This window comes from Sciurus carolinensis, chromosome 2 (assembly GCF_902686445.1).
Source record: "Sciurus carolinensis chromosome 2, mSciCar1.2, whole genome shotgun sequence".
In the NCBI taxonomy this organism is placed as follows: Eukaryota; Metazoa; Chordata; class Mammalia; order Rodentia; family Sciuridae; genus Sciurus; species Sciurus carolinensis.
In genome coordinates, this window is record NC_062214.1 from 16,348,662 (window position 1) to 16,374,850 (window position 26,189).

The window sequence follows — 26,189 nt, forward strand, 5'->3', positions numbered from 1 at the left end:
GAACTTCCAGCCCATACTTTAAGGAAAGGAAAAGGAAGAAGACGTATAGGATGGTAAAGAAAGAAAGGAAACTCATTGTAGATATGATAAGTATCTTAGAAAAATCAATGACAATAAATATTGTAATAAAAAAACAAAAGTTCAGGGTTGCCAGGTATAAGATTAACCTACAAAAATCAATACCCTGCTTCTATACCAGCAATAATGAACTAGAAAATTTAATTTAAAAATGGTAATACAAATTCTCAAATATTTAGTATTTAACCAGCCCACGAATGTGCAAAATCTCAAAGGAGATAGCTTTAATGCTAATGAAAGACTTAAGAGCTGAATAAGTAAAGAAAGTCCATGCTTAGGGATAAAATGGTATTGTCTCACAAACAAAAATCTCCCCCAAATTTATCTATAAATTTAATGAAGTGCCAATCAAAATTTTCCATGATGTTTTTAAGGAACTTAGAACAAAAATTAAAAAAAAAGAAAAAAGAAAGAAAACTTCATACTTAACAATCAACTTCAAGGAGTATTAAAATAAAAGCAGAGGACTGACCCTCCCAGATATCACTGTATAATATATACTCTAAAGCCATAATTATAAAAAGTGCAGTACTTGTGACAGTAGGCAGATAGATGAATAGAACAGGATGTGGAGCTCTGAGATCAATTCCTACATATTGAAACTTCACATGTGACAAAGGTAGTTCCACAAATCAGTTGACAGAATAGTCGGTGAATGGTTCTTAGGAAACCTTTTTCACCATGCAGAGGAAAATAAAACCAAGTTCCAATTTAATACCTCATCCCAAGGTGGTGGACTTCAGAAGACCTAAGAGGTCAGTATGAAAGATTCATCTGTAGAGTTAGAAAAGAATATTGAAGAATGACTGTAGCTTAGGGGTGGGCAGGGACTTTTAAAACTAAAGTTGGCATCTTTCATTGAGTTTGGGAGAGAGCAATAATGGCAGTAGCTTTTCCCTAAATACCACCCAGAGGTCACAGCAACAGATTCCGTGTGTATCTGCAAAAGCTGGGTGGGTCTTAGCAACATGGTGTTTAGAGAATAAGTAAGAAACAGAATCAGACTGTATGATACCATTTACCTGAACTTAAATCTGCACAATAACAGTACTTATTTTCTTAGAACACAAACAGAATAGTTTCTTGTGACAGAGGGGTGGGGAATGGAAAAAAAGAAATGGAGAAAGAAATCTGGATATAGTCAGGTTAGGCTAGATATGTTCCAGTGACAACAATCCCCAAATCTGAGTGGCTTACTCATGATAGAAGTTCTCTCTGTCTCATGCTGTGTGACTACACAGGGATCTTCAGGGTGGCTGTGCTCCCTCAATACTCTCAGGGAACCAGGCTGAAGCAGGCTTCATTGTAACAAGAGCTTCCACAACCTCTGCAGCAGAGGAAAGTGAAATGGACCAATCACATTCAGGTTTTTAAACTATCAAAGTAACAGTTATCTCTTCACATGCATCACTGGACAAAGCAAATCCAATGGCCACACCTAACTTCTGAATGAACTGGATAGTGCAGGCTGACCATATATATGCCTGGAACAGAGGACAAGTGGAATCTTTGAGAACACATATCATGTCTATAATTTAAAACATGCTTTTAAAAAAAATCTAACACACCATAAATTAACAATTTGGTTGGCTTAATCATATTCAAAAATAAGAATTATTTTTAAAAAATCTGGAATCGTGAACAGAACAAACAAAAAAAATCTAGAATATACAAAGAATTTATACAAATGAGTAAATAATTGAGCAAAGAATCTGAACAGAGAATTTGTGGAGAAAAAAATCCCAAAGGCTAATGAATATATGAAGAAATTATCAAACTCATTTGCATTAGAGAAATGCAAATTAAAATGATAATGGGAAAAAATACTTAGCACCTATCAGCTTGGCAAAAAAAATTAGAAAAATGAGGTAATGCCAAGGGTCAGTATGAACCTTTACACACAGCCAGGAGTTTGGTGCAGCTGTTCTAGAAGCCATCTGACAGTACTCTGTCAAATTAAGTTCATCCTAAGTTAATGCTTCTGCCCCTGGGATCATATACTGAAAAGAAATTCACACAAATCTAGAAAGGCACATAGCTGTTGAGGTCTACTACAGCATGATTTCCAGTAGTTATAAATGGGAAGCAAACAGTGTGTCCATCAATGTGTGTTTATTGATCCATTATGGAGGATACAGACCCAAGCTCACATGTAACGGTTGGAAATAATGGATTAAGGGCACAGAGCAGAATGGGAATATGTCAAAAACCAAGTGCTGAGTAACAAAAAGGTAACACATTCCAATTACACCTTCCAGTTTGCATAATTAAAAATGCATGCATACTAACCAAGTACGTGCATGCAGTAAGTATCCATTCAAGCAAAATAACATGTGAAAACGGTGTTTCTATGCAGGAAAGACCGTGGAGGGGGAGTAAAGATAAATAAAGAAATAACCAAAACAATATTTGGAGATTGTCTTAGTTTCTCATTGCTACTTTAACCAATCACCACAAATTTAGTGGCTTAAAACAATGTCAATTTACTATTCTGAAGCTCAGAAGTCTAAAATAGGCCTGCAGAGCTTCATTCCTTCTGTAGTCTTTAGGAAGAGTCTGTTTCCTTCCCTTTTCAGCTTCTGGAGGCTGCCTGCAGTCCTTGGCTTGGGGCTCCTTCCTCCAGCTCCTATGCCAGCAGTGTGGCTTCTCTCTCTTCTTTCTGACCTCCTCTCGAAGGACCCCTGTGAGGGCATTGAAGTACCCAGATCATCCAGAGTGATCCCCATTTCAAGATCTTGAACTTATCCCTATCCACAGGATTTCTTTTGCCATGTAAGATAATCTATTTGCAGGTTCCAGATTTAGGGAAAGTGCATCATTGAAGGGGCCACCGTTTTGCTCATCACAGGGGTTTTGATTTCAGAGGATATGCAGGTCTGTGGAGGGATGTGCTCTGAGCAGGCCTCTGGGAGGTGAGGAAGCAAGTGCTCCCCTGACCAGCTGGGCTGAGCACCATCAAATGCCTGATGCCTTCTCCAGGTCTGTCTCTTAGACGTCTCTCCCAGGGATGCATTGTGTAATAGTCCAAATGGACTTAGGGCAAGAAGTGCCTGCATATGTGGTTTCAGCAGAATCTTATGGGTCCCCAGGCACCTGACTCAAAAGCAGACTTTCCTCCCTGTACTGTGCAAAGAAATGCCGGCTGGTCCTGGGAACCAGAACTTAAACATATTGATCTGGATGGTTTGAGTTATCATCAGGCAATATTTACTCTCCTTCCCTATCGTAGGGGAATGGCCCCACTAATGTGGGCGTACCTGGGTGACTTGCACTGACTAATACCATATAAGCAGACATGACATGAGGGAGACTTCAACAGCTCTCCCACAGGTTGGCTTGGCTATGGTGTTTGTCACAGAAAGAACAGGCCCTTGGTTGCTGCTGCTCCTTGAGCCCAGATTCTCTAATGAACACATATGAACAGACCAGGGCCCAACTCACAGCCCGGAGCCACACCTGGATGAGCCTAGCTGAGATCCTATAAGAACCTCGTGAGAGCTTAAGCATAAAGGCCTGTTGTTGTAAGCCAGTGACTTTAGAGATGATTTGTCACACAGCACCATGGTGGCAGTAGCTCACTCACATATAAGCACATGTGATCTCATTCAAACCTCAAAAGAATCATAGGAGGCAGGTAAGGGGAAGGGCCACTCACTCAGGATTGCACAGTTTATAAGTACGTTTTGATGGGCAGGAGGGAGACTGGGCGTCTGAGCAAGACTACTCACAGATGGCGGTAAGATAAGACCATTGACATGGACAGTGCTTTTAAGAAAAGCTCATATTTTGCAGAGGGTAAGGCTGAGTCCAAGGTGAAAATCAAGGGAGAAGGGTCATGATCATCTTTATCATTCTGACACGAAGGCTTGCCTGTTGGTGACTGTGCTAAGACTGTGTCACTGTGTCATAGCGAAAGGTTGGCCCCTATTGGACGACCAGCCAGGAAACACAGTGTGGACATTTAGGCTTATCATCGTCACTGAGAGCTGCTCAACCAGGCCAGGAGACATTTCATAAATGAATGGAGGAGGTAACAGGAAAGCAGATGTGTCTCCTGGCTACTGCTCCACCCTGCTCCCTCTTCTCCTGGCTTCCCTCCTTGGCTTTTGTAAAGTGACTGGGGTAGATAGCTCTGCTCTGAATCTCGTTTCCTTTCTCATTGCCTAGGTATGTCCCAAATGAGACTGGACAGAGAACAAGCCTCCCCTAACTGACAGTGGTTTTTATTTGAAAATGTTCCTTCAATTTAATGATACTCTTGTACATTTCAAAGAATAAAGCTTTGGACATCATAAAAAAGCTTGGTAGGCATTTCTTGGGCTGCTGACACAGCAGGGCTCGCCAAGGTCCAGCAGTCCTGAACAGTGTCGGTAGATTAATGCCTATTCCTTGGGAGATCAAGAATGGCTGGGGAGTCGGGGCGGGAGGGATGGTTCTCAGCTGTAGCAGCCTGAGCATTGAGAAACCCCAGATCTGAATATCAAAAGACAGTCTCTCCAGCTGAAAGGAAAGGTAGTAACTCTGGGAGAAGGACCTGAGAGTCCAGTTAGAAGATATTACTTTTGCTTATTTTTACATATTCTAGAAACAAGTTGATCTACGACAAGGCTTCTCAAGTAGTGACAGCAGTAGCTACACCGAGGAACATTTCTAATTCCAGAGCTGGTGGTTTTCACAGCCAGGAGAAGAATGTTAAGAATGCTGCATGCCTCACTTGGGTCTAGTGCTAGGTGACTCCTGACCATCAGAAATATTTTAAGTTGTCTTCTTTCTTAGCCATTACCCCCTTCCTTCCTCCCTTCCTTCCTTTCTCTTCCTTCCTTCCTTCCTTCCTTCCTTCCTTCCTTCCTTCCTTCCTTCCTTCCTTCCTTCCTTTCTTTCCTTCTTTCCTTTTCTTTCTCTTTCTTTCTTTCAAAAGGCTTGCCATGAATTAAGAGTGAATTGAGCCCAGAAATTGTCCGGGGCTTGCCTCCCCCCCCACCCCCAATCTCTTTTCCTTTCACTGAAAACTGAAACCGTGTAATTTAGAAATTGCTTCTCTCTTTCCAACCTGGTTTCCTCTGCCACAAAAGTAATTTTTAAACATTCTAAAGCTTTTATTTCCAGGCTGCAATCTTGTGCCTGGGTCCACTGAATTCTTCCCAGCATTTGGGCGCTGCAACAGTGGATGCGTTAGGAGCCGGCTCACCACTGGACTCCGGGGATCAGCAGTGGTGCTGGTGGAGCGGAGAGGGGAGACCAGGGTCTGAGACAGATTGGGGAAGCAGACTGCATCTGCCAGGACCCCAGTGTTGTGAGTGTGGAGCACCCACACTGCATGGGATGCTGAGAGGAAAATAGGCACCTGAATGGTCAGGAAGTTCAGGCAGTGGGGTCTAGTATCAGGCAAGGCAAAGTTGGGAGGTAATCGATAATCATGGCACCTATTTTCACAGAGAGAATTGCCTGTACAGAATTATTAATGATCATGTTTGAGAAAACTGTGTGCTGAGGTATTTAGGACCATTAAAAACTCATAAGGGCAGCAGGAGATATTTTAAATTATCATGGAAAACATACCATCCTTGGTCAGAAAACACACAAGCTTCTACCCTGAGACAGTCCAGGGTTTTGACATTAGCTACAGTGTTTTCAGTGGCATTATATCTTTGCAGAGCTGGGTTTTGGCATTTGCTGAGATGAAATGCATATATTGCACAAAAATCCACACAGAACAGGCAACAAAACTGGCCATGTCCAAGCTGAATCCACAGTTTGAAAAGTCATGCAGTGCTCAACAGATACATGCATCCCTTAGTAAGCAATGGTGCTTAAGAATCAAATAATTTTTTTCTCTTGGTGCGTGTGTATTGTTTTCTCAAACTATGCTCAAGATGTTAAGATACAAATGCTTATTAAGTTGTTTGAACTAACTAATGGATGAAACAGGGATTTCTTTGACATAGAATCTGAAAAAAAAAATTTTTTTTTGAAACATCAAGGGTACCATGAGAAAGTTCAAGAACCTTTGGTTAACTACATATAAATAATTGTCTGGAAAACTGAAATGGTGAGACAGCAGGTGGGGATTAGGCCAGTGTGGCAACTGTGGAACCCAGCTACTGAGGAGATGGCACAAAACAAAGAGAAGAAGCGGGTATTGTGGAAATTTAGAGATTGGTCGTTTTTTTGCAGTGTTTTTGACTATGATGATGCTGGCTCTTTAACTGTTGGAGAAACTGTAAACGAGGCCCGTTCCTCTGACAGAATGACCTCTATGGATGAAGAAGTGTCGCCCATAGGAACAGGGAGCAACCTCCTCCTCCTCCTCCTCCAGCCCTGGTCCCTCCAGCGCCCTCTATTGGCAAAGAAGAGCACAGGGCTAGGCGATCTGTACAACCCCAGTCCCAGCACCATAAAGCAGGGTGTAAAAAGGACATTTGGGGCCCAGTGACAATGGCTTTAACAACTGGCCCGGGTCCTTGGGCTGTAGCCTTAATGCTCACTCTGAGCCCAAGTGTCAGCACCCCAGTCAACAGGATGCCTCTTAAACTGGTAGTTCCTGACTGTGCTTTCCACCTACAGCCCAAGATGATTGACTGCAGGTCCTATGGGACAGGGACACATAGGTCACCTGTCTATGGGTCCCCTTTTCAAGTCATCTCTCTTACTGCTGCATCATTCTTAAACAGTTTGTCTCTTGGGTTTCCCTAAAAACATATTATTATCCTATTATAATATAAACATCTTATTTTCTCCAAAACACATGTACATGTTGGTAAGTCCACATGTTTGGTGGCCACTAGGGTTGTTTTAGCCTGTTTCCTCCCCCAGATTTTAAGCTCAAGGGAGGTAGGAACCATGTCTACTTTTGTGAACATTATGACCCCAACCTCCCCTAGCATACCACCCATAGTCTCTAAATATTTATTTCAAGATAATCCTTGGGTAAAATATAAGAATATTTATGGAAATGTAGAGGAATGATCAGGAAAGATCCAGGAGCTAGTGATAGGACCTAAACACAAAGAAGGAAAATTTTAGGCATAAGCTCCTCTCAGCCCTCCGATCTTTCTTTCCTGCTTGGTTTTACTCCAAAGTACTCACTACCATATTTTTCCAACATGTCATTTAATCCCTTTGCCCTCCGTAGAACATCAGCTCTGTGAGGAAGAGGGTATTTGTCTGTTTGATTCATTCTTACATCTAATGTAGTGCCTGGCGCATGGTAGGAACTTACTTAAAAAATATTTATTTTAAGAATGAGTCTGTCCAGTGCTTTACTTTAAGCAAAGAATAGCTTCTCCTACAGTTTCAACTGCCCCAGTTGTTATTCTCATTCTTTTCGGCGTGTTAAGAGGGACCAAGCTTCTGTGTAACACGCAGACTGGCTCAGAACATCTCTGGGTATGGTGCACCTGTCTAATGGAAGGTGGGAGGTGGCTCCCCCAGCCTGTTGTCCCTCACATCAAAATCTGGATGGCCATATGCTGTTTTGCTTTTATTTCCTGGACTTTCCACCTCCTGTGTCTGGGGCTTAAGTGTCCCACTCTATTCTTCCTCTGCCATCCCACCCCCAGTACCCCTGTTCCTCCACCATCTTTGCCCCGGGCCCCTCCCTTCAGGGCAGTGTTCTTGGCCTCTAGACTCCACACACCATATTGAAGCTTACGACCCTGGAGTGTTATGGGTGTCTTAGATCATGCAGTGATCGGTGCCTCAAGTGCTGGTCCTTCAGGAAGGCATGCTGGTGCTGCAGCCGAGAAGCCCATTCCTTGGTGACCACTCTAAATACCTTGTCTGCTTCTGATACCTTCATCAACAACCCACATTGAGGGATTGGAAAGCTCAGTATCAGAAATTGATTCCTGCCATTGAGATCAGGGGCCTATTGACTCGCATAATGAATGTTATAACTGGTGAGATTGAAGGTACTCAAAATACAGGGGTTATTTTTCTTTTTTTCTTTTCTGCACATGCTAGAAAAGCACTTCACCAGTGAGCTACGCCCCCAGTTCCTGAACATTCTTAAAGACTCAGTAGATTTACACAATGAAGAAAAGCCCAGGAAGCTCTGTAAGTTCAACCTGGGGGATGGTGTCCAGGCCTTGATTCCTAAACAGCTGGCAGCCACTAGCTTAGGAGGGTTCCTGGTTGCCTGGAGTGACTACCGGGGTAACTTATTCTGACACTGTAATGGGAGTAGGCAGACCGTAGCTCCTGGCCTTGGACGCATGACTGGCGAACAGACTTGTTTTGAAACATAGGCACGCCCATCCATGTGTGCGTGCCATCCATATCAACCCTTGTATAGGACGGCAGAGATGAACAGCTGCGGCAGAGATCACCCAGCCTGCAGACCCTAAAGTATTTACTTTCTTGCCCTTTAAAAAAAAATGCCAACTCCTGCCTTAGAATATTGGCACATCTGCTTCAAATGAGCCTTTCATGCAAAATAGTAACCAGATCACCTAAAAGGACAGATTGCTGGGCCTTCACTGAGCTTTGCAGAATAGATTGACCTGTTTGGGGCTTGCTTGCTTGCTTGCTAATAAACATTTGTATAATAAATGCTCATCTGTGTAGTAGAATTTGGCCTGAGACTTGCTTTTATTATAACCTAATAATGCAGTTATGGAGGAATCATTAACCTTCACTCACCTCAGATTTCTTTGGTGGCTTTGGTTTCTATGAAAAAGAATGTCAGGGCTGTGCAAGAGTCATGTTCAAATTGGCTCAGATGTGTTCCCAGTGCTAAGCTGCGCTTTTCTGCTATGTGGTACCTGGGAGACCAGCACTGCCCCTGCAAGACTCTTCAGGCTTCATCTTCCTATCCTTCAAGTGACTGTGCCTGCCCTCCTCTACCATGAGTTTCATGAAGACAAGAAAGTATCTGTTTCATTCATCTTTATCCCTAAGGTCTGGCCCTGCTAAGACATACAGGGTATATTTGCAGAAAGGAAGGAGAAGGTAGAGCAATACCTAAAGAGGCATTAATGGAAGCTTGCTAAACCTAAATGGTAGTTGATGAAAAGCATGAGTTCAGCAGTCACCTGTATGAGGTGCCAGGTCACCTATGTCACTCCCGTCTTGATGGCTGTCCCATCTCACCTCCCATTCTGGGTTTGGGAGAATGTAGCCATATCAAGTTTGGAGCTCATGGTCTCCTTGCTCCACCTCGAGGCCCTAAGAGGCAGAGAACATATCCACCTTTTACACAGGAGAAGTAGACATGGATAGGGTAGGTCATTTCACCAGGTCACAATGCCCCATGTTCAACATGCACTTTTTAATTAATGAGGAAGCCAGTAAATGAGTGAATAAATTACCTTCTCTGTGGCATTTTCACAAGAGAATAGCAACCTGGTCACCTTCTTGCCAGGTAATGTGTTATGAGGTAACAGACTGCAGCTTCTGATGCTTCTGGTTGTCAAGATAGCTACCTTCATAAGACATCGCTGGTAATGTTCAACAAATTCCAATCCATCCAACACCTGCGATAAATTAGAGGTGGTAGTGGAAAGTAAGCAAAAGAGTGGGTTTGGATGGTGCTGGAACAAAGATGGATTTTAATTTTGTTCCTTTTACCTTTTTTTCCCCTTCGTGTATCATTTCCATGCAGAAATTGCAAATTAATGGTCACATCGAACTATCTGTCAACGTATTACTGCTCTTGCAGTATCAAATTATGTTGGCAATAATGTTTCCAGCTGCCTAGGACTCCATTGCAATTTAATTTGAAAGGAACTCAAATTGCATCTCTAAATGGATAAAAAATTAATTTTACATACAAGCTATCCACCTCCACATTTTCAGCCCCATACCCTAAAATTATCTCAATTTAGGTTCAACTTTGAACAGTACATATGTCCCAGCCAACTCCACAGGCAAAGATGAATACATAGCAAATTCATGAATTGGAAATCTGCTTTGCTGCTCCTTTTTTAATAAGATGTTCTTCCTTGATTAAGGTCATTAGGAAATTCTGCAGCTATTGCCTCTGACAGCAGGAATAGAGGCCGAGTCCATACAGAACAAAACAGGAGCATTTCCAACTTCACCAAATGATTACCCTTAACAACTGGAGTGAAAGAGAAATCTGATTTTCACCCCTTTACTTATTGCTTCTCCCTTGTAGTGTATCCAGGCCTTAATTTTGGTCTGGTGTTTAGTCCTTGCCTACTTTCTACGTTTTCTCATCTATCTACCTACCTACCTACCTACCTACCTATTATCCACTTACCCATCATGTATCTATCTATCTACCTGCCTGCCTATCATCTCTCTATCATCAGCTGTATGTCCCAGTTATGAAAAAGAAGAGATCTTGTTGCTCACCGTGTGGCGGGGAGGCAAACATGATTGAAACTTTAAACAGTGCCCCTGTGAGTTGATAAGAGGTGTGGAGAAGTAAGTGATTGTGTTTAAACAGAGCCCCAGGTATTCACTAGGGTCCTCGGAGGCTGTTGGAAAGAGTTGCAGGCAACAGATAGCACTGGTGCTGGGCCTTGAGCATGCTGACTGGGGACTGTCTTTGTCCGTGGCATCTCACATGGGGAGCACAGTGTGCGCAAAAGCGGGAGGTGTGTAGGATTCCGGATGCCACTCTCTGCTTCAGGGATGGAGGATCTGAACAGTGGAGAGCAGAGGGGTGGGAAGGTGACTGTTGCGCCTTGGGCTCAGGAAAAGGTTGAAATGGACCATCAGGATGAAGATAATAAGAGCTAGTGGAGAGGGGAGAGGTAATCAGATGCCATCCTGCTTTCCAGAGGCAGCAGCAGATTCTGCAAGCAGGAGCGGGCAGACACACACACACACACACACACACAGGCACACACGTGTGCATGCACCTGTCCCAACCTAATGTGCAAGATCACAAATGAGTCTGGAATAAGCATGTGTGGAGACCTGTGGCCCCTTTCCCTTCTCCTTGCACCCACCTCCGTCCCTCCCTGCAGAGGGCCTTGTACATGTGTGTGGAGACCTCAGTCCTCATATACCAGTTCCATCTACTTTCTCAGCTGTCTTTTGGTCATCTTTTGAGGCTAATATTACTCCCACAAAACTGAGAAGAGCAAGAGAAGACCACTCAAGCCCTGGGAGTGAGTTTGGGGCCAATGGGACATGGAATTATAGGGTTCGGGGACCTGGTGCCTGGTCAGAAGGGAGAGTCAGGGGTAGGTGGGCATAGGAGAAGGAGGGCATAGTCTGATGAGAGCCAATACAGGACTCAGGACAGGTCCCCAGTGGCCAGTTCAAAGTCATACAGAAAGTGCACCAGACTGAGCCGCTTTGATTTTCTATGAGAGGATGATTTCCAGCTTCCCAGAAAAGCCACCTCTCTTCTAGCTGTTTGCTGTCTTCTTGGCCTGTAGGCTGTTACTCAAGAAGGTCGTATGGACAGGGCCTTATCTGGAGGCAGAAACCATAGGCACTAGGCTTGGACATATTTACACAGAGGATGTAAATTCAACAAACCAATCTTCACTGCACACACAGGGCTTTCTCAGCAATTTCCAACTTGTTTGCACCAACCTGAATGTAAACCTGAGGCTCTCCCTGCTAGAGGCAATTACTGGAGCAGATGCTGGGTTTGGTGACTGAGGTTTAGGGGGTCAGATTGAAAGCACAAATGCTTCCATCACACATTCTGAAATCTAGTTTCCATGGTACAGGATTTTAGGACATCCACTTGCTTGAATGCAAAAAAAAAAAAGAAATGTTCACCTTTAAGATACTGCTGATGTGCCAGAGGGGACAGAATAGGGACTGTGGAATCAGGGGATTCAAGCTCAGGTCCCCAAAACAGGTTTATGTTCATTCCATCTTGTAGGAAATTCCCCTCGACAGATCCTGTGCTGTGTGCTGGAATTGCTGGATAAATAGAATATGGTCCCTGGGAGCCTGGGACAGCAGACAAATGCATTAACAAGAAATTCCTGGGCATTGTGACAAATGCTAAGTGTAACAGGCAATGGTACATAGTGTCCCACAGAACGGGGAAATGTCTGTGTGAACCTGGCTAAATCTTGTCCCTTCACTCAGCCTCAGTTTTCTACGCCATAGAGTTGTTTCCCACAGGCAAGTGATAGTTAGCACTTAGCCCAGAGCTGCTGCCTAACAAATAGCCCTTGATTTCTTCCCTTTCCTTGAACAGGAGTTCTCGAATTTACACACTTCCACTACATGTGTCTTACCCACAATTCTACCAGAGTCTTTCTTGCCTTTTGCATTTGAACTGAGATTTCCTTGGGCCTCTTAATTTCCATATCTGGGAGAACACCTACAATCATTGCCCAAGGTCTCTGTAACACATGGATGTTCAGAGTTCCCTTTACCTTGTACCTCCCTGTACTCCCCTGTGGCTCTTATATGGCCCAAAGGGTGCAGATCTCAGTCCTTTTTGGAATTCACAGGAGATCTGGTCACAGCAGACATTTTTCTGGTATCTTGAGGAAAGTCTAAGAGTCACATGGGGAATGGTCACTATGTGGTCCCTTAACACTCTATCATTTTTCACCCCTGTACCTCTCCTGCTCCACCCAAGTCCCCAAAGAATGCTTGTTCTTCTTCCTCTGGAGGCTCAGCCTAAACAAGACCGAGGCCCTGGGAATACAGCATCTGTCCCCAACAAACTTCTCACGGCATTTCTCCAAGAAAGGCAATTCTGTCTAAGAGGAATACCCACTGTTAAGAGAAAGGCAATTTTCTCTCTCTTTACAGTTCATTTTATGCTCATTAACAGCCCTCTGAGATTAGTGTAATAATTTCCACTTTATAGATGAGGAGATGGAGGCTCAGAGATGAAGTGCCCTTGCTCAAGGTCACTCAGCTACTAAGTGCCAGAGTCTGGCTTCGAGCCCTGCTCTGACAGTCAATCACGCCTGTTTCTGAGGGAGCAGGGGATTTTCCTGTGCCCCATCCTTCCCGCTCTGGAGGGAGTCTCTTCACTGTGCAGCAGGCTTACAACCTCTATTGCCCTCTTTAAAAAGGTGGCCCTGGGATGCTTTTACCTCTAAGAGGAGCAAAAAGGTGCTTATGTGCTCGCTGCACAGGCAAGCTGCAGGGAGATGGGAGACCAGGGCGGAAGACAGACCAGCGCTCAGCTTAGCACTAGGTGCGTTTGAATCACAGCCTCAAGCAGGTGCTCCTGAGGGTCCAGCAATTTCTGCCTTATGGCTTTTGGCTCTCCCACAACATTCTCCCAGATCTCCTCAGACTCTTGATGGCAGTGACATGCCTCACATTTGTGTCCCTGCCCCGTCTCAATCTCTAGGGATGTCACTGTTCAGAAAAAACAGTTTTTGTATTTTACAGACTCCAACTCTCAGCCATAGCACTGGCTATGTGGCTTTAGGACAATCATTACATCTCACAGAGCCATGCTCTCCTCCAGGACTCGGATGCCTTCCTCATGACTCGTTATGACATTTACAAAACTCAGCACACGTGCGTCCATCTGATACTTACCAAGGCCCTTTTCGCCTTGTGCACCAGGCACAGGGTGAGACAGACACAAGTTCAAAACCCCACTTTGCCTTTTGCTAGCCTTTCTACTATGGGCAAGTTCCAGGACCTCTCTGGGCCGCAACTTACTCATCTGTCAAGTGGGTTGACAATTCCTCCAAAAGTCCTATGATGATCAAGAAAGAGAACCTAGTACTTGTGGCTGCTGCTCTATCCATGGTGTTTGTTCTTATGGTTTAGTTTGTGTTTTGAAGCTGTATGGGAGATCTCAAAGGTTGCTTTTAACATGAGATATGGTACTTTTAAGATGCTCAACAAACCATGGGGGTTCCTTTGAGCTTCAATGAGTCTTAAACGTCCCTGTTCTCAATCCTTAACAGAGGGAGGAGAGACCTCTGTGAGGGTGGCTATCTTGGGCATGGCAGTGGTCTGGAAGGTGCTCCCAGAGGAGGAGTGTTAAGAGATCCCCAGCAGGGCTGGAAGGTTCTAGCATCTGAATTAGTACCAAGGCTTCAGCTGGGCAAGGATGGAGGGATGTCCAGTTCTCAGCAAGCCGCCTTTGCTAGCCCTATGCTTATACATCTGCACTCACTGCAACCTGGCCACTGTGAGACGTTCACCCAAGCCACAGCGGCCAGGCCTGCTTGTGACCCTCAACTATGGGGACCACCCTTTTCACCTTTTTCCACATGGGATCAGCACAACGGGCTGTCGGCTCATCCAATATCACATTCTCTAAGTCACCCGTTTGCTTTTGGAATGCCGACTCTTCTTCCCACAAAGGATAAGAGCGCGTGAACAGTTGGGCTGCAGGAGGGACCATGAATTCGTCAGGTGATCAGAGACTAGGGCTGCCCATCTTGCCCGGCAGCCTCGTACCAGCAGGCACATGAGCCGCCCTGGTTTGCCAGGCTCTCTGATGTTTCTGTGAAGCATGTTCATTGGTAAGGATCTAACACAAGTTGCATTTTCAGATGAGGGACTTAGCTGGCCCCAGGAGCCTTCAACCCCACCCCTTCTTGTGGCTTCATGGGTATCTGGGCAACCGTATCCTGAAGGCTCTGAGCGGGCTGGAGAGGTGATGTCATCCTAGTCTATCATTTTGCATAATGGTTCCACCCAGAACTGCCATTTGTAAGACATTCAGGGTGGATACAGCATATGAAGCACTGTTATTATTTTTATTACTACTCTGATTACTGGAAAACAAACCATCAAGCAAACAACAAACCCAGACATCGTACATGGAGTGCTTATTAAGTTCCAGGTGCAACTCTAACTGCTTTACAAATATCTCATTTGACTCCTCCTTCTCCTACAATAAAGTTAGCTGCTAGAATCATCACTCTTTTACAGATGAAATCAGAAGTGAACCCAAAAGGGGTTACAAAACTTGGCAAAGTCCTGTAGGCAACATGGGGAGAAATGCTGGCTTAATGTCTAGTCCGTGCTTCGCTGTTCCCAGCTGAGAGACCTTGATGCTCAGAGAGGTGCCTGGCACACAAGAAGCTGGATTTCCACCATCCCAAATGCCTGAACCCTAACAGAATAATCTGGGCATGTGGATTTTTTAAAAATTTTGTTTGTTATACTCTGTTTTGTACAAAAACATCTATTTAACTTCTCTAAGGTATACATATTAGATTAGATTATTCCTAGTAAAATAAGACACAGCCATTGTTATATATGGGGGTGTCTAGGACCACAATCAGCGAGGAGGAATGGATAGGAGATACTGTTGGGGTGAGAAGGCCTGGTCAGATCTGCTGGGAGAATGATGTTTCTAGAGAACAGGGAGAGGAGGAAAAGAAGGGTGTGGAGCTGTTGTAGAATGCTGGGAAATAATGCTCTGTGTTACAAATGGAGGGGGGAGATGGAATGGAGATTCAAAGGCAGAGTCCATGGGGCAGAGTGACCATGCGAATGGACTGGTACAGTGTGTCAAGGGTGTGACTCGATTTCCAGTTTGTGCATCTGGATGCTATTAGCAGAAGAGGGGAGGAGACATCCAGGAGGAAAGACTGTGGCTGGTCAGAGCTCTAGCAGTTACCTAAATCAGCGTGTCCCAGAAGTGCTATGTGTGCCATTGGTGGCACCCAAGAGGGATTTCAGAGGCACCCCGATGGACCCTAAAGAATTTAACAATTTTGCATTTATTTTTGTACTTAGCCATTTATTTATGGCACGTGATCTATGGCAAGTCTCCATTTCATATATTCATGTTTTCTCTTACATGCATTTAAATAAGAAAAGGGAAATTGATTTAAAGAAAAATGTGATGTAAATTATGCTGCATGTGGCAAAAACCACGAAGGCAGTGATTGAGTGGTTACAATACGTGGGGAAGAGAATTCTCAGCTGCTTTAGCAGAACATCCACTAGTCTTCCTGACAGTCTCCCGAGACCTTGTGCCTTCCCTATGTCTTGCAGATCCCGTGCATGGCCCACAGAACGTGGAGATTGTGGACATCCGGGCCCGGCAGCTGACCCTGCAGTGGGAGCCCTTTGGCTACGCAGTGACCCGCTGCCACAGCTACAACCTCACCGTGCAGTACCAGTACGTCTTCAACCTGCAGCAGTACGAGGCAGAAGAGGTCATCCAGACCTCCTCCCACTACACCCTGCGGGGCCTGCGTCCCTTCATGACCATCCGGCTGCGGCTCCTGCTGTCCAACCCCGAGGGCCGGATGGAGAGCGAGGAGCTGGTGGTGCAGACCGAGGAGGACGGTGAGCAGGCGAGGCGGCTGCCAGGGAAGGGGGATGTTGGACCTGCCCACCGACTGCCATGCCAGTCAGTGAGGAGGCTTCCCTTTTTCCTGCAATTTTGGTCTTTTCTCCAAGATCTTCCAAAAAGGACCACGCAGGCCATGCGTTGTACAACTTGGCTTGCTGTTCTCGGTCACAGCAGGAGCTCTCAAGGCTCTCAAGGCTGACCCCTCTGTGTCCCCATTCCTCTTCTCGCTCTCTCCCACCTTCTCTGACACTTCCTGTTAGAGGACATACCTACCCTGTTGTTTCAACTTGCCGAGATGGGAAGTCACACGGATTCTCAGTTTTGTTCAAATTTAAAGAAGAAAATACACATGACAAGCTTAGCATGTACTTTTCCCACAGGACCGATGATTCACTTGGGTGTCCTACAGGCATCTCAAACTCCAAGTATTCAAAGATGAAGCAGTTCCCTCGGCTGCACTGACTTCTTTCTCTGTGATCCTCATCTCAATGAGCTGTATCTGGTGGCTTACGATGGATACCTAAATGTCAGCCCAGGAGCCTCCATTTCTCCAACCCCAGTGCACCACTCCAGTCCTCAAGGTTCTAATGGGTCTGCTTCCTGCAATTTATCTCCCATCATGCCCCCTAACCTGAGAGGCCTGGAATAGGGAGACTCTTATGCCCCTGGAACACACCTCCTGCCTCTCTGTCCTCATCTGTGTTCTTCCTTCTGCTCAGGCTGACTTCTCACTCCACATCTGCAGGGCACACTCCAGTAATCTTTCAAGTCTTTGCTCAAATGCTTCCTCCAGGAAGCTTCTCTCAACTGCCCCAAGCTTCCTTCCCAGGCTCCACTGCAATTGGCATGTAACTCCACCACAGCAGATACCTTAGTGATGGGACAGAATTTGCCAGTACTAGGATTTATCTAAGGAACACCTGTCCATGGCTCTATTTCAGTTTTACCTCCACTAGGCTGCTTTTGGCACTGCGGCATGTCTTATTTAGTTCTCCAGAATCTGACTCCAAAGTACAAGTTGTATATAAGTCATTGATTAAGGAAGTTTCCTGGGGGAGACTAGCAGGGTATGGGAAGGCAGGACAGGGAAGGGAAGGAGTTTCTGGCCAAGTCCTGCAAAGTTTGGCTGCACTCTGAGCCTACTCAGGAGCTCTTCAGGGTGGGTTATGCATACCAGGTGTTCCAAGTCAGAGAAGGGAGCTAGAACTGACTCCACTGTTTCAAAAAAGGACAGTCCTTTCCTCCAGCAGGTAGAATAACATCATAGCATTATAAAGGGATGGTACATAAAGAAATTAGACCTATACCCAGTGGATCTTAATTTCTCAATAAATGTAGCTACTCTGTTTGCACTAAGCCAGTGAGAAAAAAGTTCTTGACCAAGGATCCTGAAACACAAGTAACTCAGGAACCACTGAGCTGCTCTAAGAAACCTTGTCAGGCTCAAACCTTCCCCTGGATATGGTTGTAGAGAATACGACATAGACTCTCAAGGAGTAGCAGTGTGCTGGACCTGAACTGAGCTGCAAAGTTCAGGCAAAGACGGTGTTTTGGTGACTAGTGCTCACAGGGCATCCCCAGAGAGTAGATTCCCAGGGAGGAGCAGCAGGGGCCCTGCTCACCGTGGACTATTCTTGAGGATGACCTGCACATGCAGCTGCAAATCCCAAGTCCCAGCTTTAAGGTGTGCCTTAAATTCTTCCTTTCTAATTCTTGTCACTAAGAGGAAAAAAATAAATAAATAAGTCAACAAACCACAAAGCCTTTATCAAAACAATGCAAGAGCAGCAAGGCTTTGAAATTAAATTTATATTAAGCATCATAAATAAAACATCCATTCCTGCTCTAGGAGATGTGTGGACATTTTCATATTAAAGACAGCAGCATATGAGACACCAGTCCTCGGTTCTGTAGCTCTTCTGAGCCTGCAGCTCAGAAATTGCTGGAAGGTCTCAGCAGAGCGTAGACACCCTCTGTAGGCTCTGATTAGTCTCCATTCTTCCTAAAGAAGGAGGAGACATTTCCATTTGCTGGGGTACTCATTCACCTCCAGCAGGAGCTGAGGCTGGAGCAAGGCCTTGTCGATTCACTGAAGCTCTCCTCTGGGAGCCCGAGAGAGCAACCTCTTGGATCGAGCTGACTGGTTCCATGCTGCTTTTTATCTGTGTTCCAAAATTGTCTTCTGGGGAATGTGTAGGACTTGTCATTTCAGCACCCCAGTGCCTTTGAAGACCTGAAAAGTAATCTGCTAGAGAGAGAAGCTCATGGCCCCAGAGCCCCATGGCTTCATCTGGAAGCAGCTGTTGGTAAAAGACTAAACAGATTCTTATTTTTCTCTTTTCCACAAATGTCTCAGACAAAAACCACAGATTCCTTATTTTTTGGTTACTCCTATGTGTTTAAACAGACCACAGTCAAGATTGTGAAATGAAATATGAGAGGTCTTTAAGGATGAAAGCCATTATGAAGGGGTCTCCATTCAGTCATTGACTGGTTACTATTTATTGAGCACCTACCATGTGCTAGGCGCCAATAAGCTTGCTATATATAAGGACTCGTGTGTGTGTGTGTGTGTGTTTTGTTATGAAATAGTTCAAAGCTATAGAAAAAAATGAAAGATTAGTCCTAAGAAGACCTGAAAACCCTAGGCCCAGATTCCACATTTGTTAACACTTGGCTCTATTTACTATTCCATAGAGATAATAGGTTTGTATGATAGGAAAATGTGAAATACACATACATATATACACATAACTTTAGCTATTTAAAAATAAATTACAGAAATCATGAGACAACCCATTAACACTTAAAAAATAAAAGCATTCTCCAACATAGCCACAATATCATATAATATCTAAGAAATTTGGCATTAATTTTAAAATAATCTAATATAGTGTATTCTCATATTTCTAATGCTGTTTCTAATAACATTAAACCTGATTCTATATGACAAAACTATAGTGAAAAACATTTTTGTAAAAAATATTTTATGGGTTGTGGTGCATTTTTCACTTTATCTTGTCAAGAGGTCCGCAGGGCCAGGGAACCCCTCTATCCCTGATGTTACTTCCGGTCACTTATTTAAGACAGGGGCCACCCAGCCCCTCCACTGCAGAGGCAGTACTTCCTTCTCTTTGTAAATTTTCTGTGCTGTGACACTTAGAGATGGTGTTAGCATCCTGTTCCCCAAAACTGTCACTCAAGGGTTGTAGCACTCCTTAATCACCCTTAACCAAAGTAATCGGGTATTACACTGGTGCTTGCAAAGGGTGGCTTTAAAATTTATCATTCCCCTATACTTATTAATCAGCTTTCTTCTTTATAGAAGAGTTTTTTCTCTCATCTTCCTCCCTGTGTTTACTATCCTTACTGATTCATAGATCATATTTTGACTCTGTACAAAAACCCACCACTACCATTATTCTTATTGATGCTCAGGTTGTCATGACTATGGCTAGCAGGAGGCCCTTCAGGTTGGCTCCTGGGTCCTTTTGACATGCCCCCATTAGTCTTCCTTGCTTCTGGCACAGCACCCCATTCTCTACTATCCTTGGGATGTCCCTGCCATGCACTTGAAGTCAACCAGTTATCTAAGGATTTCTGGATTTGGGCCCTAAGATATACATTTGAGCTTAATGTAGCAATATTGCCCGGAGATAAAATCTCTCTGGGTAGAAAGAGCTGGGGAATATAATTTGTTTTAAATCATGATCTCATCCTGATTCAACCCCAGTGCCTCCGGATTCTTTTCTACCTTCCACCCAGATATCACCCTCCCCCCATGGTGAGAATCCTGAATCTCAACATCCATCTAATTTTTCATTTACTCCATCCTGCAGTTCATATAAAGTAGTTTCAAAGTTACAGCACCAATCCAGTGAACAAACAATAAAGCTAATTTAGGTTGGAGACCTCAATTTTTCTGTCTTCAGTATTTTTAAGGCTATGTGCAACTGAAGATGGGCAGTCAAAATACAGAGTTCCAAAGTTCAGTGTTTATCTCCATAGGGTTATAATATCAATTTGATACACAATTAGATTCATTTGTTTCGATGTTAAGGTTTTCCTGCCCCTCATCCTTTCTTAAATTAAAATTTACTGTTTTTCTTTAACACATAAAAGTTGCCTCTTTCAAAAGTCCAAATTCTATAAAAAGGTCCACTCTGAAAAGTACTATCTCCATTCTCATTTTTGTTTTACAGTTCCCACACTGTCATTCATTTCTGGTTTATCTTTCCAGTAGTTCATTTTGCAAAAAGTAAATGATATTTTCCTCTCCTAATTTTATGTAAGAGGCAACAGAGTGGATGCACTTGGCATCTTGTTTTTTTGTTCACTTAGAACATTCTGGAAATCACTCCATGTCAGTTAGTACAAACTTCCCTCATTCCCTTTGTAGCTCTATGGTACTTCATTGTGTGGATGAATATACCTAAGTGTCTGATGGACAATTAGGTTTTTTCGGTTATTTGCTATCACAATACTGCAGGAAATAGCCTGTGCGTCCGCATTGTTTGCTATTTGTGAAGATGTAGCCTGCTGGAATCAAAGGGCTTATGTGTTTAGATACTCCTTCACACAAGTTGTATTATTTTGTCTTCTTACCAGTGGGGTAGATTCATATAATCTTAATACCAAATGTGAAAGAGGAAGCAGTATTACTTTTCCTGTTGTGCAGTGAGGAATTTTAGGTTCCCACTTAAGACAATTTATAAAATCATAATTGATTTTAATAATGAACATATATCAATATATTGATGTATATTCTGGCACACCACCATATTCTTGACTCGACATATTAATATGTAATATATATACTTGATATTTTGTATGCTTAATCATGTAATAGATATTTTATTTAATATGGTAATTTCAGCTGAAGTTCTTGTGCTTTAATCGTAAGGAGGACTGGCACATCTTAAGAACATCCATTTCTAATGAGCCACGTCATCTGGTTCCCCAGGTTGTCAGCTAGAAGGAAGTTGCCTGTTGCTAGGGACAGGTGCTTCTATAGTAACAAGATGTGGTTTGTAAAACCCATTAAGAGGAAAGTAATAGGAAAAACAGAGAAGGAAATAACAACATGGCAATGGCTAACTCAGTCCACAATTATACAATGTAAGGTAGAAAGCTGTGCAGACCTTAGGAAGTTCTAAGACGACCCTTCATTAGAGCTCCCTCCATGGCAGATGTTTACAAAGATGACTTCGAGGTATTAGGAAGGGTAAGGAGAACTGCAATTATGTTGTTTGGGTGTCCACTTTGAGCTGGGCACTGTGCTGTCACTCTGTTCTGACAGTCAATCACAAATGCTGTGATGTAGATGCTATTGCTACAGTTGGGCAGAAGAGGAATTAACAGATCCCGAAACCTTATCTGTGAGATCTTCCCTGACCACTGAATATACAAACCTATACTGGACCAAAACCTCTGTCACATTCCTCTGCTTTGCTTTTCTCCATAGCATGCTATGTGTTTATTTCTTTATTATCTAACCTTCTTAAAGGAATGTAAGTTTCTTGAGAACTTTGATTTTTCTTACTGTTATATATTCCCCAGCACCAAGAACAGTGCTAGACTGTAGTATGTGCTCATTAACCATATGTCAAATGAATTATTGAAGGAATGAACATCAAAGTCCATTTCTCTTTCATGAAACCAGAGTATCCCATGTATGGGCATTGTTTAGTTAGTTCCAGGTTGAGTCTGTTTTCTTTTTAGCTGTATTCAAAGCTGATTCTTACTAGCTTGATAAAGCTGATCATTAGCATCTCTTCTCACCTCAGTAATATATGCATTGCTTGAAATCAAACATGGTAGGAATATTTACACCACAGCAATTGGCAAATAGTTTAGTTGTTTTTTTTCCTAGAGAGCTTGAGGTGAAACACTTAGAAGCACTCTACCAAGTTGCACAAGTAAAAGTCTCTGGTGATGTCTTAACTTGTAAATATGAATCAGAGGGAATACTTATCCTCTAGTGAGACTAGAAAATATGAGGAGGTTGAAACTATCTAAATCCTCTGACTTTTCTCCATGAAACTCACTTATATACTCCAGTAACCCCTGAACTAATCTCAAATTATTTTGATTTTTCTTAACCTATTAAATTTCAAGTTTCTAATTCTGTGCGTATATCAACAAAATTGACAAAGGTGCATTAAAATAGGTTGGAGGGCTGGGGAGATAGCTCAGCTGGTAGAGTGCTTGCCTTGCAAGCACAAGGCCCTGAGTTCAATCCCCAGTACCGCAAAAAAAAAAAAAAAAATAGGTTGGAAACAATAAATGAGAGCTTATATTTTCTTATGTGTATTTTCATATATGTAGAAATATATATGTATATGTATTTTTTTGACAAGCTGTAATCATAATAATTATTTTAAAGTTACCATAAATGGTATACTTGTTGGTCAGTTTAAGTTTTTATAGGTGCTTCCACATGGTGGACTGATGGAACAAAATGGGTTAAATGAGTTCTAAGCTTCTTTATTATGAATAACCAACAACCAACCAACAAATATGTCACCTGAAAAGGAGGGGCAGAAAACCACCTAGATGAGAGAGGTATGATGGGAAATTCCTGTTGATTTGTGCAGGGCTCCATGTTTTTGCATACGCTTCTTTGCTACTTCTCATAAGTACCCTCCAGGTTCACCATCCTTAACCTCACTTTTCAGATATGGAAATGGAGAGGAGGGGAAAGAAGACAGGAAAGGAAGGAAGGGGAGGGGAGAGAAGAAGGAAGGAAGAGAGAGGAGAGTAGGGGCGAGGAGAGGAGAGAACCTCCCTTGATCACACTCTGTCCTCCTTTACGTTGAAATGAAAATTTTCCTTAAATTACCACCTGACTTTAAGGCACAAGAAAACATCTGGTTTAATTACAGTGAATTTACATGAACCTACTGACAAGAAGCACAGTTAAAATTAGCAATTTTAGTGTGCTTTTTTTTAAGAGAATGAAATTATAAAGTAATTAACCTTTGTTGTAGAACTCTGTCAAAAGGATGGAAAGTTCCATGCTGTTAGATAGAAGAAGAAATGAAATTGTGGGAAGGGAAAATGTGGGTTCGTTAAAGAATTATAAAGAAAATAAAAAGCATGGGAAGAGGCACAGGTTTAGAAGTTAAGACAAAAAAGGGAACCTTTTATCACAAAGTCTTTTCATAATGTGAGAGAGAAAGGAAAAAAAGACTCAGTTTAATCAAAGGAAAGTCAGTCTACCTCGCTGAAGAGGGCATCTCGACCTATGGAATGGTGACGAGATGGGTGGGAAAAGCCTTGGTGGGGGACCTAGACAAAGCCCTCAACTCACTCTCTGCCAAGAACTGTGCTAAGTGGTGTGTGGCCAACATCAGACAGAATAGATGGCTCTCAATTTGAGTGTGTTTAATTAGGAAAAGTCAAAGTAAGGATCTATGCAAAATTTTTATTTGCTATGAGCAAGGGATCATTTTAAAATAACCTTTAATCATCTTCTAATAGGAATTATAAACATCTTGCTGTGATCACATCTACTCTCTTTCACTTCCTCAAGTTCTGTAGCTCCAAAAATTCAACCTTACTAGGACCTGCTTCCTGTTCACTTGCCTTACTCCCTTTTCTTCCCATATTAAATTTATTGACCAATTTTTCCAGTTCCTCTTTACATGTTCCTTCAATATTTCAGCCCCATTGTCATTTCCATGTGCTCACCACCCTGGTTCCTTCTGATTCTCTGCTCATCCTGGGCCTTTTGTAGCTGACCACACACCACCATTTTGGATGCCCTCATTGAAGCCAGGAGCACCACTGGAGCATACCTTGAAAGTGCCCAGTGATGCAGTGTTTCCCTGGTCCCGTAGTCCCTCCACTCTCCTATACACTCTTCCTCCCCTGTCGTCAGAACTCCAGTATCTCCACCCTGTCCTCACACTCACTCCATGACCTTGTTGCCTGTATGACAGAAAACTGAAGCCATTTAAATAGATTCCCTCAACTTCTCATCACCCACATCCTACCCAGATAGTTGACCTTCCCTCATACTTTTTGGGATAAATCATTTGCTTTCTAAATAACCCATAGAGTATTTATTTTGTGCCAATTCCTCCACTTAAGGCACCGAATTCCATTTCCATTTCCCTACTCAAGGTCATTATTCCAGCAACTGTCTGCCGTATACCCTACATCAGAATTTCCCTCTACAGCACATCATATTTATGACCTACCACAAACTATATTTTTTAAAATACAAAATCACCCAGTCCTACTTTCTCCTCTAGGTACTATCTCATCCCTTGACTACATGCCCATTTTCTCTTTCTATTTTCTCTTGAACGCACTCAACCAAAGTAACTCAAATCCCCACCATTAAATTCTTTCACCAAAACAATTCTTTCAAGGTTTTCTGTGATCTTACCATATCTAATTGTACTCAGAGAATCAGAGCTTCTCATTTCACCAGTTGGCCATATTTGGCACAGCTGGTTGTAGCATCCTTCTTAAAACTCTTTTTTTGTTTGCTTGACTTCCAGGACAGCACATATTTCTACACTTTCTCTTCCCTCAGTGGCTCTTCCTCTTTGGTCTTTTGCTGGTTCCTTTTGAACATCTCAACATTATTGACTCAAACCCTGGTATTCTTTCCTCTGTATCCATACCAAAGACTGTCCAGATCTTAAAATGTAGGCTCTGTGGACAGGCCATCTCTCTGCAGCTACTCATCTCTGCCATTGCAGCAGGAAAACAGCCAGAAACAATTTTTAAATGAATGGGTGTGGCAGTGTTCCAATAAAATTTTATTTACAAAAACAAGCAGCTGGTTGAATTTGCCCAGAGGGTCACAGTTTGCTGGCCCTGAATCCACATTCATTTCCCTAATTATTTTCTCCAGTCTTTTGGCTTTAAAATGCATCCATATGTTAATAATTTCTCCAATTGATATCTCCAGGCCAGGCCTCTCCCCTGTCCTCCGGAGTCATTTGTCCACCTGTCTGCTCAACCTCTCCACCTGGATGGCACATTGGTATCTATAGTTGAACACGTGCAAAACTGAGCCCCCAAGTATCCCTCCACCACCACCAGGCTCACTCCCCCTGCCTTCTTCTTGATCTCAGTTAAAGCAACTCCATTTTATTCCTGGCTTAAACCTAAAACCTTGACTCCTCACTTTTGTCAGACCCAAGACCCTGGCCTAAGTGACTCCAAGGAAAACCGGTGGTGTTGTATTGTTTGTGGTTGGTGCCCCTGACTTTGTTCAAAGAAGCAGCTTTGCTCACTTTCCACATCCAATTCTCCATCATATTCTCTTGGCTTAGCCTTCAATACAGAGGCTTAGAAGTGTTGACGAGCTTGCCCAAATGCTCACAGTCTCTACTGCTGGCTCCTTGGTCCCAGCCACAGTGATCTCCAATGTGGATTATGCAGCAGTCTCCTAAATGGTTCTTCACCTTAAACTCTGTCCTCTCATTCTAAACACTGCATCCAGAATGATCTTGTTAAACCATGAAACAAATCACATCAACCCTCTGCCCTGAACCCTGCATCAGTTTTGCATGTCACTGAGATTAAAAACCTCAAGGCTTTACAAAGATTCAGAAGGTTCCCATGTGGACAGAATTCTCCCTTCTGGTTGCCTGTGAGCTCATCTTGTTCTACTTCTGCCTCACTTCATGAATCCAATCATTGTTGTTCTCATGTATGCCAAGTATGTCTCTGCCTCAGGGCCTTTGCATTTGCCATTTCTTCTAAGTAGAAATGGACAGAGCTGGCTCCTTTACCTCTTTCAGGTGATATTCCAGTATCATCTCCAGGAAGCTCTTCCCAGGACATTTTATTAAAGTTTGGAGTCCCCTCACACCACACTTTGTCTCTCTCTCTCTCTCTCTCTCTCTCTCTCTCTCTCTCTCTCTCTCTCTCTCTCTCTCTCTCTCTCTCCCCTGCTTCCTGGAGCCCT

At 43.3% G+C, this 26,189-nt stretch overlaps 1 protein-coding gene across 8 annotated transcripts in view; it reads left to right on the plus strand.

The window, feature by feature from the left end:
- Window positions 1-26,189, plus strand: part of Ptprt (protein tyrosine phosphatase receptor type T) — a 1,023,334-nt gene that overhangs the window by 621,089 nt on the left and 376,056 nt on the right. For all 8 annotated transcript variants that reach the window (XM_047539644.1, XM_047539637.1, XM_047539640.1 and 5 more), the window contains exon 8: window positions 15,955-16,251. In XM_047539644.1, the coding sequence (XP_047395600.1) occupies window positions 15,955-16,251 (297 nt within the window). The remainder of the gene's footprint in view (window positions 1-15,954; window positions 16,252-26,189) is intronic.